Source organism: Chionomys nivalis, chromosome 1, assembly GCF_950005125.1.
Source record: "Chionomys nivalis chromosome 1, mChiNiv1.1, whole genome shotgun sequence".
Lineage (NCBI taxonomy): Eukaryota > Metazoa > Chordata > Mammalia > Rodentia > Cricetidae > Chionomys > Chionomys nivalis.
The window spans coordinates 134,495,334-134,513,719 of record NC_080086.1 but is presented as its reverse complement, the minus strand read 5'-3'; the positions used below and the strand labels follow the sequence as shown (position 1 = coordinate 134,513,719).

The 18,386-nt window shown below is 49.4% G+C and overlaps 1 protein-coding gene across 1 annotated transcript in view; it reads left to right on the top strand.

Annotated features, from left to right (window-relative positions):
• The window catches only part of Togaram2 (TOG array regulator of axonemal microtubules 2), a 54,293-nt gene that overhangs the window by 27,149 nt on the left and 8,758 nt on the right, over window positions 1-18,386 (top strand). Inside the window, exons 12-18 of the mRNA XM_057780699.1 lie at window positions 641-746; window positions 1,941-2,176; window positions 4,041-4,199; window positions 8,161-8,278; window positions 8,607-8,701; window positions 10,296-10,437; window positions 11,175-11,391. Coding sequence (XP_057636682.1) covers window positions 641-746; window positions 1,941-2,176; window positions 4,041-4,199; window positions 8,161-8,278; window positions 8,607-8,701; window positions 10,296-10,437; window positions 11,175-11,391 — 1,073 coding nt within the window. The remainder of the gene's footprint in view (window positions 1-640; window positions 747-1,940; window positions 2,177-4,040; window positions 4,200-8,160; window positions 8,279-8,606; window positions 8,702-10,295; window positions 10,438-11,174; window positions 11,392-18,386) is intronic.

Genomic DNA, 18,386 nt, shown 5'->3' with positions numbered 1-18,386 from the left:
GACCAGTAGGACTTTGACTACAGAACAAAGGGACTAAGAAAAGTCACAACTTTATTCCTCTACATCAAGTTTATTAATTTATATTTTAAAACAGGGTCTCATGTATCCCAGACGGTCCTTGAACTCTCTGAGAATAACCTTGAACTTCTGATCCTTCTGCCTCTGCCTTCTGAGTGCAGGGGTGACAGGCATGTGCCACCGTGTGCAGTCTATGTGGTGTTGGGCCTTGCACATGCTAGGACAGCATCCTCCTAATAAAGATATGTCCACATCTGAGTCAAGTTTAGTATGAGTGTCCTCCCACTATGCAAATGAGACTGTGCTCTTAGTCACTAGGGAAGCAGTGTCCCAGGACACTTGCAGGAGCCTTCCGATCTGCAGGCCTCACTTTAAGCAACTTCCTGGCATTGTCTGTCTTATATCAAAGACCCTAGCAGGTCCTGGGTGGCCAGAGTGGAGGGCCAGCCTAGAGCCCATAAGCCAGCTTGTATTGACCTGCTGGGATCCCAAACCTGGGTGTTGTCACCCTTAGAAACCCTGCTTCTAAGGCCCTGAAATCACACCCTGCTGGGGGTTGTCTGCAGAGAAACAGGACTCCTCCCTCCTCCCCTCCTGTGACAGGCCTGGCCTTGCTTCTCAGGCAAATGAAGGAGAAGGGCCTGGCGAGCATCCAGCGCCTGGCAGCTTGTCACTCGGAGGTCCTCGGTACCCGGCTGCACGACGTGTCCTTGGCAGTGACGGCAGAGGTGAGGCCTCCCCACAGTTTCTGTACTTTGTCATGTCCCCTAGTCATACCCCTTCCCGGCACAATGGTTCAGGTGAGTCAAAGCCCAGCCATGAGAGACAATGGCTCTCTGGAGTATGGTCATCTCTGCTTATCCATCAGCCTCCAGCCACAGAGGTAGGAGGTCCCTACCCAGCCCTCAGATACCAGCCCTGAGACCCAGGTTTTCTTTATCTGCAATCGTGTAATCTTTGGAGGTCGAAGCCTTAGAGTCCTGCATTCCCATTTGTCTCTGTCCATCGTCATCTGTACTTGCAATGTCTAAAGAGGGATGAAGTGTTTACTCTGGGTTGATCCTCACCCTCAGGGCTGCTGTAGCATTTCCCAAGGCCTGGATCTCAGCCGAGGTCCTGCTCTGAGAGCCAGTAACATGAGCTCGATCCCTGTAGAGGCCAGTCTATACCCTTGGGAACCAACTGCTCTAGCAAGGGTGGGACAGTTATGAATACAGAAAACGCTGTGTTGACACTTGGCTGGACTGTGTCATGTAATTGAGGGTTGGTTTTTATCCTCTGCAGAGTGAGTGTGAAGGGCAAAGGTCATTTCTGTAAATGTGCTGCTTGCCTTCTTCTCTTGGAACTGTGACATCCACTTGAGAGAAGCCACCTAAGGGAGGAAAGATTTTGGCTCCTGGGGGATTTCAGCCCATCATGGCAGGGAAGGGATGGCAAGTGGGAATGTTTCTAGGCATGGGGTTGGGAGTGGATGGCACAGCTTGTTCACACTATGGAAGGGACAGCTAACAGAAAGCCCAGCGGTAATAGGGGCGGGCTAGAACAGTCAAAGGACTGCCCCTAGTGACCCTAGGCTCCACCTCCTGAAAGTTCCCATCGTCCTAAGATAGCCCTAACAACTGGGGAGCAAGTGTTCACAATATGGACCTAGAGGGAAAATTTCAAACTGAAAGCAAATGTACAAATTTCAGATAATGTTGAAAATGGAAATACTGGTTGGGATGATGATAAAATGGGGGTGTTATTATCATAACAAAAGAGACCATTCTGCCCAAAGGTACTGAAAGATTTCCTTTTCCACTGTGACAAAGGATGACAGGGCCTTGGCATAAGTGAGGAGGCAGCAGAAAGGCCATATACTGTGCTCAGAGCCCTTGGGAAGGTACAGTTGTCCTGGAGGCCCCTTCTCCTCTCTCTCCAAGGTCACCAACCTCCGCTCCAAGGTATCTCGCCTGGCCATCAGCACCCTGGGAGACCTCTTCCGGTCTTTGAAGAAGAGCATGGACCAGGAAGCCGAGGAGATTGCCCGGTGCCTTCTGCAGAAGATGGGAAACACCAGCGAGTTCATCCAGCGGGCAGCCAACCGAGCTTTGGGTGCCATGGTGGAAAATGTGACCCCTGCCCGTGCACTGGTGGCTCTCACATCTGCGGGCGTCTAGTATGTGCTCTGTCTCTGTCTCTGTCTCTCTCTCTCTCTCTCTCTCTCTCTCTGTGTGTGTGTGTGTCAGGGTAGAGGCCTAAGCATATGGAGTGAGCAAAGAAGAATGGGAGGAAGGGATGGGGAAAGAGGAAGCAGAAGCTGTGTTTGTAGAGATTCTCTTGGGTTGCCGGGGTCAGCATGCTAAGTCATCCACGTTAAGGCTTCAAAGAAAGCACCTCACACATTTAGCAGAGGGAGCAAAACCCTGTATCCTGTGGACTCCTGCTACCTTTCATAGGCTAGGCTGGGGAAAACGGATAAGTGTGGGTGGAAGGAGAAGGGTGATGTTCTGCTTGGTGGTCATGGCAACGCTTGGGAGACAGGGCTGTAGAAGCAGCCTCAACGGTTCCCTGGGGGCTCCTGTCCCTCTCAGGGGAGCAGTGTTTCTTTCTGCTGAAGCATGGACAAGCAAGAAGAGCCAGGGCCAAAACTGGCCTCTCTCAGGAGGGAGGGAATGGGCTACTGTTAGAGCCAGATTTACCACCCCCCCGCCAAGTCTAAACCAAATCAAAAGTAAAACCAAAGGCATTTCCCAAGCCCTTCCTCCCAGAGGGCAAAACACCTCCCTGCTCCTGTAAGTCAATCATCACGTGGAGCACCTGCCAGCACATCCTGGCTGTTGTACCAGTCAACAACTGCTGCAAAGCATGGCCTGCTCCTGGGCCAAACTGCTTAGATTCGCTCCTTACATTGCCACATCACCTCTCCGGGCCTTTGCTTCCTCAGCTGAGGAAGAAGTGGTTGTGAGGAATCAATGACCAGCTTCATGATAAGCATGTAGGATAGCGCCTGCTTTCCCCAGCATTACCGAATACTGGCTGTGGCTGAATGAACTTGGGGGAATGGTGCCTTTTCTAGATTTTCCTCTTTGCCTCAACGTCCCTTGCTGCAGTATGATGACATTGGTAATTTGGGGTTGTTGGGAGATGGTGGATAAGATAAGCCCAGTCTGGTGCCTGACATAGGGGGTGTGACCATTGACCACTGTACCAGGATAGACTGTCCTCAAGATGCCCAGAACAGGCCTTATATGTTTAAGTCTCCTGGGGACCTTGCTTATGTGATGCCAAGGTATAGACTCATGGGTCACACTGAGTAGGGAGAACCCGGATGTTCCCCTTTATGTCCACAGCAGTGGGGCACTGTGTGCTTCTATGCGGAGCATGGCGGTACAGCCGGGTAGTCTGTGGACACACGAGCCTTACTTGAAAGAGGCAACACTGATGGCTTTCTCTCACCAGAGGTCGGGTTGCACCTGTTAAATGACCAAGTGTATCCCACTGTCACTAAGCATCATGCAAGTGCTTAGCATCAGCAGGAGTCTGGGAGATACAACCAAGATGGTGGCATGGTACCCAATTCCAGGGAGCTGGCAGCCTGAGTTGGCTGGGGTGGGGGAATACAAGAACACAGCTGTACTTACCAGGGACCAAGCAGGTGCCAACTCAGGGTGAGCATCTAATTCTGCCTGTGGGACTAGGGAAGGAAGAGGAGACATTGATTGGGAAGGACTTTCCTAGGTGGAAGAAAGATGGTAACACGTGTGTGTGGGGCAGAAATGCTTGGGTTTGTGGATGCCCTGAAAATGGTGTTGCTGTCATGTGACTCCGTGCAGCTGCTCTTCTCACTTCCATTGATGCTGTGGTCAACTTTAGCCCTGTCGCTGGGAGCTGCCCACTCAAAGACCACCCCTGTGGCCACAAGACAGGTTTATAGTCATTTCTGCCATGAACACAGGTTTACAGTCTGCAGTTACAGACCTGCATGTGTGTTAGTCTGGGGCTGTGACCAACCTCTTGGCCACGGTTGTGTTTCTTTTCAGCCATCGGAACCCCTTAGTCCGGAAATGTACCGCCAAGCATCTCTCTGCTGTCCTGGAGCAGATCGGTGCGGAGAAGCTGCTCTCAGGCTCCAGAGACAACACAGACATGCTGGTGCACAACCTGGTGAGGCTGGCACAGGACTCTAACCAAGACACCAGGTAGGACAGGACTCAGGACCGGCTGTGGCCAAAGTAACAAGCCACTGGTCGGGTCCCGGCCCCATAGCTCAGTGTCCTCAGGGTTTAGCAGACGGATGATCAGGTGGATGGAGGCTGCCTCCTCTGTCTCTAGTTGTGTTCTCTCTTCCCTCTGGAATAACGGCCAGCTTCTCTAGGCAGTGGTCAGTGACTGCTCTTTCTTACCTTCTAGTTCCTCTGTTCTTTGTGCCTCAATGCCAACCTCAGGCACTGAAGCTTACATATATATATATATGTAAAATATATATATATATTAGATTATAGGTAAAAGACATAAAAGTAAAAAGCCAAGAACATGAAGTGGAGAAGCAGGGGAGAGACTTGAGGCTGAGGCTGGGGATAGCTGCGCAGGGATAAGTTGATGGAGTCCACTCTCTGGGGCTCTGAGCATTCAATCCAGGCAAAGGAAGCAGAATAGAGACCCCGGGGAAACATCTTGGACAAGGAAAACAATGGCCAGTCTGAGAGAGACGCTAGCTCATGGTAGACAAACCCAGATCGTGAAGGACCTTGGAGGCCAAGGTCAAAAGCTGGGGTTTAGGCTGTGCAATGGGAGAGTTCTAGAGAGTTTTAAAGTGTGTTGGGGCTGATTGTCTCCCAAAGGCAGAGTTGGGGAGCCATTGACTGCAGTTGATCCCACCCTCTGGCTTTCTTGGATGTTGACACTATGTCTGTTTGGATGTGAAACCTAATGCCTTCATCTAGGAGAATGGGGAGGATGATCAGAGAACTTGGCTTACCAGGCTCTAGATGTCCCATTCCCCCGAGGCAGTGGAACTGAGATGGTGGGTTGGTCACATAAACTGTCCACACCTCCCTGTTCCCTGGAAAGCTGAAGTATCCACCCTCTCCCGTACCCACACTGTGCAGGTTGTTGCCTGTGGCCTCTTTGCTGAGTGAGAATCTTCTGGAATAAACCCAGCACAGCACTGCAACCCACTCTCCAGGGGTCATGCTGGGTAACCCAGAGTGCCTCCCCCAAGGCTCCCCGATGCCTGAGGTGCTACTTCCCCCTTGGTCTGGCCAATGACTGGTAGTATCCACTTTTTCCTCCCTCCCTCCTTCCCCTTTAATGGCTCTAATGGGAGAAGGTGTCACCTCACCATTGTTTCCAAGCGTCTTTCTTCCTAATGGCTTTCTTTTCCATATGGCCGCAGACAGATGGCTAGTCCAGAATCCTGGCAGAGGAGGTACTGGAGGCTGGGCCCAGGAGGTGGGTTGGGCATTAGGTCTGTTTTGAAGGCAGAACCATCAGGATACGGGCAGGGAGGGTTTCAAAGACACGCCAAGGGTGACTTTTAGTTTTTACACTGAGCGTCAGGGTCAATGGGGCACCATTTATTGAAAGGCCGGGCGGTGGTGGTGCATGCCTTTAATCCCAGCACTCGGGAGGCAGAGGCAGGCGGATCTCTATGAGTTCGAGGCCAGCCTGGTCTACAAGAGCTAGTTCCAGGACAGGAACCAAAAAGGCTTGGGATTGTTTGTGATTGTTGAGAGGGTTGGAAATCAAGACCTAATATCTTCCTAATCCCTCATCAGATGGCGCCAACTGCATTTCTTTTTCCCTTAAAGTACCCGGGTTTTTGGAGTCACTGGACTTCCCGCTTCTCCTTGCCTCTTAGAGTTTCATTGCATAAACTGGGGATTAGAGTTTGTCCTGTGGGAATGATGCTAGGAACTTCCCCTTGCTTGTGGACTGTGGGATTCATTTCCATAAGTCCCTTTGGGTACTGTTCGGAGAATGTTGAGTTAGTTCCTGTTTCCCTTAGCGGGGCCATACTGTTACTTGGCACTGAAACCAAAGTCACACAGAGCAACAGGACAGCCATGAGACATCAGGGAAGAAAGACTTCATGTTGAAAGAATGAGGCCACATTTTCCTGTAAAGCAAGAGTGTCACCCAGAGGAGGGAGAAGACCTCAATGATGTGACCCTTGTTCCTCTGGTAGCCTTCACACATGGGGCAGTGGCAGCGAACACAGGGAAGCTGCTAGCATTTTCTCACCCCTGTTTTCCTTAGTGGAAAATCAAGGAGTGTGTGTTTTATGAGCAGAGTCTCAGGTTGGGTGGATATGATCATTCTAGGTGCTTTCTGCTCCATCTCCAGCCAGCTCTGTAATCCTGCAGTTTCAACCCCTTTATCATGTCTTTAACAGTCAGCCCCCATCTTATCCTCATTTTGTCGCTCATTTGGACTTCATTTCTTTCCTGGTCTCTGACAGTGGCCTCTTAACAGGTCCTCAAGCTCCTAATCTTGCCCTGTTGCCACTCATTTCCTGCTTAGAGTTAAAAGATTTATTGTGTGTGTGTGTGTGTGTGTGTGTGTGTGATGGAGATAAAAAAGAATGTTGAATCCCTTGAAGCTGGAGTTATAGGCAATAAATATCTTTATTGCCTGGAGATGCTTTGACTAACATGACCATATGGCCATTCCTCAGCTTCCTGTGGCCTCTTGGCCAAAGCCCAGTCCCTTCACATCGCCCTAAACACAGCTTACCCCATTCTTTGCACTCTTTCAGCCGCACAGTCTTCAACCATATCTTGCTGTGTGTCAGACCGTGTTGTAGACTTTAGAATGCCCCTCCCCCCCTTTCCCTAGTCCTATCCTGTGAGTGAACTCACACTCCTCTGTTGAATCCCAAACTCAAGCCATGATTTTCCTACCCAGCCAGCGCTAATTCACCCCGTAGAGATGACTGCTCCCTCCTATCCCCTTCCCCAGATTTTTAAGTGTCCCAAACCAGGTGAAAAAACTTACCTGAAGAACAGTTAATAAAAACTCAGTGATAGATACTGGGGTTCATCCTGAAGACCAGAAAAGCAAAGCAGCCAGCCACTGGTTTTTACCTCGACCTCAGTCCAAAAATGGTGACCCTGCCCCCAGGAATCTCAGAATAAGACTGTGTCTGAGAGCTGTCTCCTCTCATCTTATAATCCTCTCTAGGGTTGGGATTAAGGGTATTCACCACTACCACCTGGTTTCTATGGCAAGCTAGTGTGGCAAGTGGCATTAAAGGTGTGTGTCAGTGTGGCTACTGGTATTAAAGGTGTGTGTCATTGATGCCTGGTCTGTTAGGCTGGGGCTGTTTTACTTTTCTGATCTTCAGGCAAGCTTTATTTATTAAAATACAGATGAAATGCCACCAAACTTATCAACACTTCTGATAGCCATGCAGAAGGATATTAAGTATTCTGCTATTGGATAGATAACTATATGAATATTGACTATATTGGATAAACAGCTATAATGGATAGCTGTTAAAGATAATGGGGCTCGAGAGGTGGCCTAGTGGTTAAGGCCACTTTTCCAGTGAGGAAGGGTATGGCTTCTCTTAATGTCCATGGCCAGAGTCGCCAATATTGTCTGGTTTGTGACTCGGGTAGGTTGTGGCTAGGTATGTCCGTGAGGTATTCCAGAGAACCCAGATTTGATTCCCTGTACCTACATTGCACAGTTTATTACCATCCGTAATTCCAGGAGCTCTGACACCCTGTTCTGGACCCTGTGGGTACCTGTATAGTACACCTAGACATATACATATACTCGTAAATTCTAGAAAATCTTGAAAACAAGGTGTGTATGAAGAATATTACATAGCCTGGGAAGATGATTAATAAGAAAGCAAAAAGGCTTGTAAGTGAGTTGCCCATGTATTATACTATCTATTAAAATGTAAATGCCTAGAAAAAAGACTAAGAAAATATACAAAAATTTAATAGTGATTTCCTCTTGGTAATGGCATTATGGATGATGTTTATTCTTTTATGAATCTAATTTTTAACTGGGTAGGGATTGCTTTCCTAATTAGAATAAGCAAACCTCTCCTGTTATATATAATTGGGAAAGTTGTGTAAAGCTATAGAGAGAATTTATTGGGCCTCTCCATGGCTGTTTCTTCATTTGTTCTTTCCCCGGTGGCAGGTTTTATGGTCGGAAGATGGTGAATATCTTGATGGCAAATGCAAAGTTTGATGCATTTCTGAAGCAGTCTCTCCCGTCTCATGACCTCCGGAAAGTCATGGCGGCCATCAGACAGCGGGTGAGCTGGTGGAACTCAAGTGGCTGACAGCCCTCATGTAGGTTGGGGGAATGAGTCAGGGTTCCAGAATCTTCCATTTAATCCTCACTCAGGGTTAAGCTTGTGCTTTCTCTTCAGTGTCTATACCCAGGTCTGCCCCTATGCATCTCAAACTCCTTGGGTCCCTATTCCCTCTTGTCTTGAGTGGAGGTCTTGGTCTCTGCCCAGTTACTTCCAGGGCTCCAGACTTAGGGGTGCTCCCAGGTGGAAGGATTTTCCATCTTGTTATGCTTTATACTGGAATGTCAAGCTACCCCCTTTGGCTTACATTCTGTGTCTGTTTCTCAAGGGAATACAAGACAATCATGAACTTCCATCTGCCAAAGGCCGCAAGGTGTTGAAGAGTTTGGTGGTGTGTGAGAACGGATTGCCTACTCAGGAGGGGTATGGTTGTTCCTGTGTCTTTGGGGCCCCATGGCCAAAGCTGCCAAGGGTGTTTTTATGACCCTTGGGATTGATTGTGGTCTGGGACATGTATGAAACCTAGCTGGGTTTGCATGTATAATGATGGATTTGTAGGATACATTCCCTTTCCCACATCTTAGAAAGACCAAATCCTAGCTTGTCAGCATCTGCCAGAGATGTTGAGTCGGGTAGTCTCGACTGAGGGAATGCTCTTCTGTATTGGCCAGGCTCTCTGTATAGGCTCAGCATCTCTTTGTTCACTTAGATCAACATGTCCTTTAGCACCCAGATTGGTTGGCCCAGGACTAGTCCTTAGGCAGAGCTGTACACAGGCAGACAAGAAGACCTGACTTGAGGGCTGGAGGATGTGTACTGGGAACATTTAAAAATGAGACAGAAATTTTCTACTTGAAGTGTGAACCCTTCTGCCAGGTGAACCCTTCATCCCAGCTGACCATAGCGGGATGTCCGGGAAGGTTCTGCCCAGCTCTTCAGTGATGTCCTGCACTCTCCTCCTCTCCCTTCATAGACTGAATCAGCTCCCAGCCTTCCCACCCTCATATTTTCTTTCTCTGCTGCAGTCTGTTTTTGCTTATCCCAAGCACCTAGAACTTGCGTGTTGATTCCACAAGACGCAGCTTGCCTGTTACCTTCCCCCCCGACATTCTCTGGCACTGTGCCCCCATCTCTCCAGAGTAGGCAGCTGTCCTTGTTCTTCATACCTCTGTATCCCATCCATTGTGAGATACTTAAGGCAAAGGCTGTGTTTCTCATCTCTTTGTTCTCAGGACCCAAACACAGCTCTTGGTTTTCAGTAGGCAAGAATGCGAGATGCAGGAGCAGATGATAGGACAAATGATGGGTGGGACCTGGTTTGGGGCAGGAGCTCAGAGACCTTGGTTTTGAACTAAGTGTGGGAGGTAGGAATCGTATGTGGAGCTTCTCTCACGATGGATGAATAGTCTAGGTTCTGATGGACATGTGATCCAAATGCTCTCTGTTCCTAGAGGAGTATGAGAGCCTAGCTAACCAGAGGCATGAAATGCAAACCTAGCAGGGGTAGAATGTGACGGCCTCCAGAATCTTGAATCTTTCCTTAGTCTTAGGTTAAATATATAGTAGCGGGGCTGGTAGCCAGGCTGTGCTTCTCTGTGGTACAATAGTTGTCTGGTGTGCACGAGACCCAGGGTTTCATCCTCAGGATCCCTTCTCTCCCAATACTCTCTCCTTCCACAGCACACGCTCACTTATCTTCCCCACCTCCAATTCTTTACATGTCCTCAGAAAGGAGAGGGGAAAATCAGGAAGAGAGAGCTTTGTTTGTTGCCCTTTGAGGAAAAGAGATGCCCACAGTTCCCAAGTACAATGTCCCCAAGCAGCATTCAGAGGAGAGGCAGGGTTTGGACGAAGCTTCAGAGACACCACTGTTTCTGTCTTACCTGGCGGTGGGATGTGGCTTGAGATGAGAGCTATGTTCATCCCCTGGGCTCTTCCCCAGGGCTCAGGTCCTGCTTCCACCTAGGCTTGGCCCCAATGGCCCACGGCTGATGGGGCTACGCTCCTCCATGCGTAGTGGTGTGGAGATGGCAGAGCAGCTACGGGAGCTGACCAGGCTGCTGGAGGCCAAGGAGTTCCTGGCTCGGATGGAAGGCATCGGGAAGCTCCTTGAATACTGCAAGGCCAAGCCAGAGCTCATTGCTGCCAACCTCGTCCAGGTGAGCACCCACCCCATCCTCCCTGATTTCTCCCTGTGCGTGCCGGTTCAATTTGGAGAGCTCTGAACTGGTTTGGAGGGGATGTGTGAGCCTACTAAGCACTCACCACAGATCACTCTGTGGTCTTTGTAATGTCCAATGACAAGTTGGCTGTGGCTGGATGTTGAGCACATCTTTAGAATGCTTGGAGATTTCCTGCTTGACTTCAGTCCCTCTGCCAGAGAGGGCACTGTGGTCAAGATTTTGGGTTACATTCAGTTAGTTATCTGCATAATATCTGGTATCAGAGTCTGTGGCTGGAGAGCGGCTGGATCAGAAATGATGGACAGGCCAGGTAACAGGCTGAATGCACTTGGAGTGATGCTGACAGGCAGGTGGAAATCCAGGCTGAGTCAGGTTCCCTCCTTGCTACGTGATCTGAAGAGACTCATTAACCTCCATGAGCCTTCACAGTTAATGGGAAAGGGGCATTACAGCAGCAAAACGGGTGGCTAAGGTCTTCAGTGTGAGACAGCGAAGAGGGCCTACCCCAATGCTCTGGATGATTGACATGTGAGAACTCTAAGCACACGTCTGTTCCTTCTTGCCTGTTCCCCCTTTGAGGAGCTGAGCTCTTCTTTCTTGCGAATGTGCTAGTACAGGTCTGGGGACCCCTTCCAGGGATGCAGAAGGGGTCCCAGCCAACTCCTGCCAAGCCTGAGTTCCCACGAACTCTTGATTTTTTTCCCCCTCAATAGGTCTTTGATGCTTTTACTCCAAGGCTTCAGGATCCCAACAAGAAAGTGGGCCAGTGGGCCCTGGAGTCCCTTGCGCAGATGGTTCCGCTCTTGAAAGACAGCATACATCCCATGCTGCTCTCAGTCATCACTGCGGTCACAGACAACCTCAACACTAAGAACTCCGGGATTTCCACGGCTGCCTCCACTGTGCTGGATGCCATGATTGACAGCCTGGGTGAGCATCCCACTGCGGTCTCTGTGGGGCTGCGGGAGGCACCGGCACCTGAGCCACCAACGGGAGCCACTACACCCATCTTCTTGTGTTGGGGATCAACTGTGTGCTAAATAGCTCTGGTTGGCTTGTCTGACGCTGTGTAGAACAGGTGTTAACACTGTAGGGCTCCCGAGGTCCTGGCTGGAGGCTTTCCCACATCTTGTCTATGCCTTAGTCACTGGTCTATTGCTGTGAAGAGACGCCAAGACCACAGCAGCTCATAAAGCAAAGCATTTATTTGGGGCTGGCTTATAGCTTCAGAGGTTTAATCCATTATTACCGTGGTGGGAAGCATGGGGGCACACAGCAAACATGGTGCTGGAGAGGTAGTTGAGGGCTCTACAGCTGGGTCCTTGGGCAGCAGAAGAGAGACACTGGGACTGATAGGAACTTTTGAAATGCCAAAGCCCACCCCCAGCCACACACTTCCTCCAACAAGGCCACACCTACTCCAACAAGGCCACACCTCCTAATCTCAAGTAGCACCACTCCCTAAAGACCAGGCCTTCAAATATATGAGCCCATGGAGCCGTTCTTCTTCAAACCACTGTAGTCTACTAGGCCTGGCATGATCAGGAACGAGAGAGGATTTGGTGTAGCCTCCCTATAGTCAGTCACATGAGGAAAGTGGCTTTTCAGGGCCACACAGGGGAGCACAGGGGTGAGTGAGGGGAGCCGGCAAGGTCTAGCAGAAGCAGCCATTGGTGATGACCTGTCAGAGGGGAACAGAGCATGGAGAAGGAAAGGAAGGCACAGTGGGCGGTCATCATGAGAAGCAAGAGTGTCGGATCCCATGCACCCTGCAGCCTAACAGCTCAGGTCCACACTGCCAGGTGGCCTTTTCGATGCATCTGCCTTTCCTGTCCTGGCTAGAGGGTGATATTTAGTAGCTCCCTATAGGGAAGGGCAAGTTTAAAACTTAAGGTGCAGTGAGAAAGAAGTACCCAAGCAGGCTTATGTCTGGGCTAGTGTGAAGGAACTGGTATCTGAAGATTGCTGGAGATCTGATGGGCCCAGGGTGACACCTGGCTCTGGCACTCACAGAACGTTTTGGGTGAGACATCCCTGGCAGACTCACCTCTCCTCCCTCCCCATGCCTTGGCCAGAGCCCAGTTCCTGGGCCTGGGACAGCAAGCTGTGTCCTTGGCTAGAACCACCAGGAGGAGTTTCAGTTACAAATCAAAGGCTTGGTCAAGCCCTTCTCTGTCTCCCGAGTTCATAAATATTGTCAATTTCCACATTTCATCTCAGAGGGAATTTATGATTTGCTGAGTTTGTGGCTGTGGCACAAACAATACAAATCGAGCCCTAAATTACAGCTTGTTCCCTGAGCTGCTCTGGGTGCGTGAGATTGCTGTTGCCAATAATCAAGGCTCTTGGTAAATCACCCCAGGCTCTGGATTTATTGGGGGAAGCCTACACAAAGCAGAATGGGCATTAGGTATCGGAGGAGGATGAGCGCTCATGTCTAGGAGTGGACTCTTAACTCTTCCTGCACCAAGGACTTCAGCCTGCTCTTTGCCACTGGGCCAACCTTCCCTAGCATAGAAGCACCTAGCACTGTGGGCAACAGAATTTGGTGTTTCCCACAGCTATACGAGTCAGGTACGCTCTACCTGAGGGTCTGCTGTAGCCACTCAGGATGACTACACTGGAAAGCAATAGGCCTGGGAGTGGCCTGTGCACTAGTCTGCTTTCTGTTCCTATAGCAAAAACACTAAGCCTGGGAAGTTTATATATATATTAAAAAAAGAAATTTAATTCATGGTTCTGGAAGTCCCAGAGCATGGTGCTAGTTTCTGATCAGCTTTGATAGACTCACAGAGAATGGCATCACAGTGGTGGATGGCGTCACAATGGTGGATGATGTTACAGTGGTGGATGACATCACAGCGGTGGATGGCATCACAATGGTGGATGATGTTACAGTGGTGGATGACATAACAGTGGTGGATGGCATCACAATGGTGGATGATGTCACAGTGGTGGATGGCGTCACAGTGGTGGAAGCATCACAATGGTGAATGGTGTCATAATGTTGGGTGGATGATGTCACAATGGTGGATGACATCACAGCGGTGGATGGTATCACAATGGTGGATGATGTCACAGTGGTGGATGACGTCACAGTGGTGGATGGTATCACAATGGTGGATGATGTTACAGTGGTGGATGACATAACAGTGGTGGATGGCATCACAATGGTGGGTGATGTCACGATGGTTGATGGCCTCACAATGGCGGGAGTTCCTGTGAAAGAGATTACATGGTGAGACAGGAAGACAGACACCAGGAGAAGGTGGTTGTGCTTAGTAAGTGGAGAATTTTCTGTGTGAGTCCACAATTTCAGATCCCAGAACCCACTTCAAGTGGGTCATGGAAACCTAAGCACCTCTGTAATCCTAGTGCCCTGTGGAGAAATGGGAGGCAGAGATGGGAGAATCTCGGGAAGCTCAGTTAGCCTGGTGAACACAGCGGTTCAACCAATGTCTCAAACAAAGTGGAGGGCAAGGACCGACAGCTGGGGTTGCCTCTGCCCTACACACACACACACACACACACACACACACACACACACACACACACACACACACGGGGAGGGAGGGAGAGTGTATGTGGAAACTCATTCTCAAGGCCTTTATTAAGCCCCTCCAAGGGCAAGGCTCCTAATGACCTCATTACGTTCTGTCAACGTCTGCTTCCTGAAAACCTCATCACCTTTCAACATTTCCACGCTGGGGACCATGCTCCCAACACAGAAACCTCTGGGGACCAGCATGTGGCAAGCAAGGTTTCAGCCACATGGTTCTCCCTGTTGGGACAAAGTCCTTTTGGGTACAGCTGAAAACAGTCCTTTTGGCCCACCAGGCAGACTGAGACTGTGGTGCACAGAGAGTGATGGCCGATGTGAGGGGGGTTTGAGATGGAGCCGCATGCTCTCTTGGCCCTGCGTGTGGTGCTGTGGGAGTAGGGTGTGGGAAGGAGTTGTCTGGGCCAGCCGGGTTTGCTGTGCCACACACCTTCTACGTCCCGGCAGCAACCCTGATTCTGAAGGTGTTTATGACGATGGAGTGCAAGCTCAAGGACTTAGGTTAGTGACGTGGAGTACCAAGGATGGAATTCATGTCGTCCCCAGAGGGGCTTTCATTTGCCCGGAATGAGCTGAGCGGAACTCAGAAGAGACACGAATGACCAAGCTTCCCACTGCCCAGAGCTTTCGGTGGTGGCTGCAGAGCCCAGGCAGTGGGATAGAAAATGAATATAGTCTTCCAAACTACTTCGCTAAACCTGGTATTTCTGGCGGGCCTTTAGGTTTCTCTTACAGAGGTGCTTTCTCCACAGTCTGCTTCTTCAGTTGCCCACTCTGGGGTGTGGGATGCTGAGCTCCAGGCTGGAGGTGGGCTGTCAAATGCTGGGCAGTACTCACATGTGGAAGGACCAGAGTGACAGCACAGTCTGTTCCCTGCTAATTGCAGGGCAGGAGGATCGAGAACGACAATGCCAAGTCCGGCTCTGTCCCCTGGCATGAAGTCCAGATGGCACGGCTAATTGGGGAGGCTGGCTTTCCTAGGATGAGTCTCAAGACGCTGCTTGATTGTGAAATCCATTGAGAGCATGGTCTCGTCAGCCCCAATCATGTCTTCTGGCTTGGTTCTCCTGAGGGCTGGTGACTTGGATGTCCCTCCGTTGACATAACAGGTGCTGCATTCTGCAGCGTTACCTCTGCGGGGACAGGAAGGAGACTGGGCAGCTTGCTCCCTGGCCTCTGCCATTCATCACCCACTTCCTGCTTTGGGGTTTCTCTGAATTTGAGGCTCAGTGCTGTTTTTCCTACTCGACACTGAGACCTGGATTCTGGGGAGATTTTCTGAGTAGTAAGGACGTGCAGGAGCAGACTGCTTGGCCGTGTGGGCTCTGTTACTCTTGTGTTGGAGAAGATATCCGCCTGATGAAAACCTCAGACTGCAGACAGCTTTGCTTTCCCCAGACGACCTTGGTGTTCCCGTCTCTCACAGTCAGATGAGCTCTCAATTTAGCTCAGCCTCTGGCCAGGGCTGGAGAGGCCAGATAAGCTTGGGTTGGGGTGGCTGTGGATCTAGCTTTGCTGTTTGCACTCTGACTTTAAATGTCTGTAAATCATATGACTGACATTATATTGTCAACAGGATTAGACTCTGAGTCAAGATACCTCTCCAACACACCAAACGCTCAAAAAAAAAAAAAAAGCCCATGTTTGTTCAAATTTACCCAGTGGGAAACCACAAGGGAATACAATTCTCATATGGGCTCTTTCATTTAATACAGATATTAATGGCACATACCTGTAATTTGGGAGGTCGAGACAGGAAGATTAATGTAAGTTGGGGCCAATCTGAGCTACACGTGAGCCCTGTCTAAATGTTCAAAGAGAAAACAAGTGAATAACATCCAGTTTCCAATGCTACTTTATAGTCTTGCTCGTTGCTTAAGCATAAAAATCTCATTCTTTTCTATAAAAATCATGCTTGTTGGCCAGGCGGTGGCCCACGCCTTTAATCCTAGCACTTGGAAGGCAGAGGCAAGCAGATCTCTGATTTTGAGGGTCAGCCTGGTCTATAGAGTGAGTTCCAGGACAGCCAGGACTACACAAGAAACCCTGCCTCAAAGGAAAAAAAAAAAACAAAAATAAAAAAATAATGCTTGTTAATTGTTGGGAAATGGAAAGACCTAAAGCATTTGAAAGAGATATAACCCATTTTTGACAAGTACCAACTCAACTCATAAAAGTGCGTTCGCATGTGCGTGTGTGTGTGTGTGTGTGTGTGTGTGTCAAGGACAACCCCCAGAGGTATTTCTTTGGGAGCCGTCTACCTCACGTTTTGACGTAGGAGCTCTCACTGTGACCTGAAATAGCTGCATAGCGAGCCCCCAAGGACCCTGCCATCCCAGGTGCACATGTGTGTGTGTACGTGTCTGTTCTGGACACAAAAGTCAGGTTTACACGCTCGTGTGGAAGTAGTTTCCTGACTGAACCAGCTACCGCACACTATAGAGAACTTTTAAAGGAAAACATGGCAAAGCGCGAGTGGCTTGATGATCATCTGGGGACACTCATCACAGTTCAGTCACTTAAGACACTCTATGTCCTGCAGGTGGCCCAAACTGGGTGTGGCCGCCCAGGAAAAACTCGGAGGAGGGGGAACTGATTGACTTACCTGCAGAAGTATATGCACTTCAGGAAAGCCCATGGCTCAGGTCATCATACGCAAATGCTCTGATTTGGTTAAACAGGATGCAACTTCAAATGTATAATAGTACAATAATATATTATATCTGTGACAGAAAGAGGGAGGCAGAATCAGGCTGATCTATGAGAGCTACGCAGTAAGACTCAAAAAGAAAAAAACTAAAGGATGATAAATGTTAATAACAGTTTTTTTTTTTTTAAATGACACATAGAGTTCTGTGGCTTTTAAGTGTCTGAGGGTGACAAGGCCTGGTAGCCTCAGCTTCTATAAGGGGAACAACTCTGTTAGTGCATGGGGATTCCTCTGTCCCTTTGTAGAGAAGGGAGACTCAGGAGGACAGACTGACTGTCCTGTTTTCTTCTCATTGCACGACATCTCAGGTTCTTTCTGCTGCTTAGCGAGTCTTGACCTTCCTGTGAGGCAGAAAGAACCCTCTGGAAATGTGGGCCAAGCACACAGAGTATTGACGTTAGCCTTTCAATGTTAGATTTCATCATCATCATCTTCTTTTTTTTTTTAATGGTGCTTGGAAGTGAACTCAGGGTCTTTGCACATGCTAGGCAAGCATTCTATTGCTGAGTAACCTAAGCCAGCTCAAGATTCTGGCCTCTTGTTTTGATTTTTTTCCATTGTGAGAATTTTAGGGCAATAATAAAACTCATTACAACAGCATATACATTACTAAGTATATGATATGGGCCTAATCCTAAATATTAAATGAACTCATCGATCCTCACAGCAACTCAGAAAGGAACTAGGATTTTTCTTTTTTCACAGATGGGTAAACTGAGGCATGGGGCGAGCGAGTGGCTCATATAGTGTTACACAGAAAGATATGAAGGAGATGGGATTCAAACGCAGGCAACTTGCACCCAGAATCTGTATTCCTATCTCACTAAATCTGAGTGTGACCGAAGAAGGCCAGTCTTACAGAGGTGACCAGAGCAAGACAAGGCCAAGTGCTCTGACATTCATAAACCAACCTGGAAAACCTGTTCCCTGTTGTGTGCTATGACTCCACACACATTTACCAAGCAGAGCTCAGCCAGCATTTGCCAAGCACCTGTACTCTGCAAGCACTTATGAAGCCCCTGCTGCTTTCTGGCTGCCATAGGAACATTGCCTGGTTGATCGGCTGGCGGTTCATTTTCAAGGACTCCCCGGGTGTCCTGTTTTCGGGCTCTGGAGGTCTGTGCCAAGGGCCAGGAGCTGAACTGAGCCCCGCAGGAGAAATGCTTTGCTCTCGCTGTGCCATATTGGATCAAGCACTTATTAAATCTCAGCTCCTGACCTCAGGTGCTGGCTCTGAGGTCCCCTGCCAACCGTACTAAAAGTGAAATCCCTCTGCGGTAGTGAGGAGTGGCAGGACTTTTGAGAGCATCTTAGGTCAGGGGTTCTGCCGTCATGGGCAGATGGGCGCATTGTTGCAGGCTCGGCTATCACAGGTTGGGATCCTGATGTAAAGGGTGGTTCTGGACTCCTTTCTGTCTTCATCACGCCCAGGTGTATACTTCTGCCCTCTGCCAGGGACTAATGTATAACTCATGTCTTCACCGGGATCTAGTACATGCTCTTAGACTTTCCACCCTCCAAACCCCAAGCCAGATAAAGCTCCATTGCTTATTCTGTTTTTTTAAAATTATGGAAGCAGAAAATCAGTGAAGACACCAGGACGCACTCGCTGAGTGGCTGTGCCTGCCCTGCCCTGCTGACAGGTGTGGGCAAGCC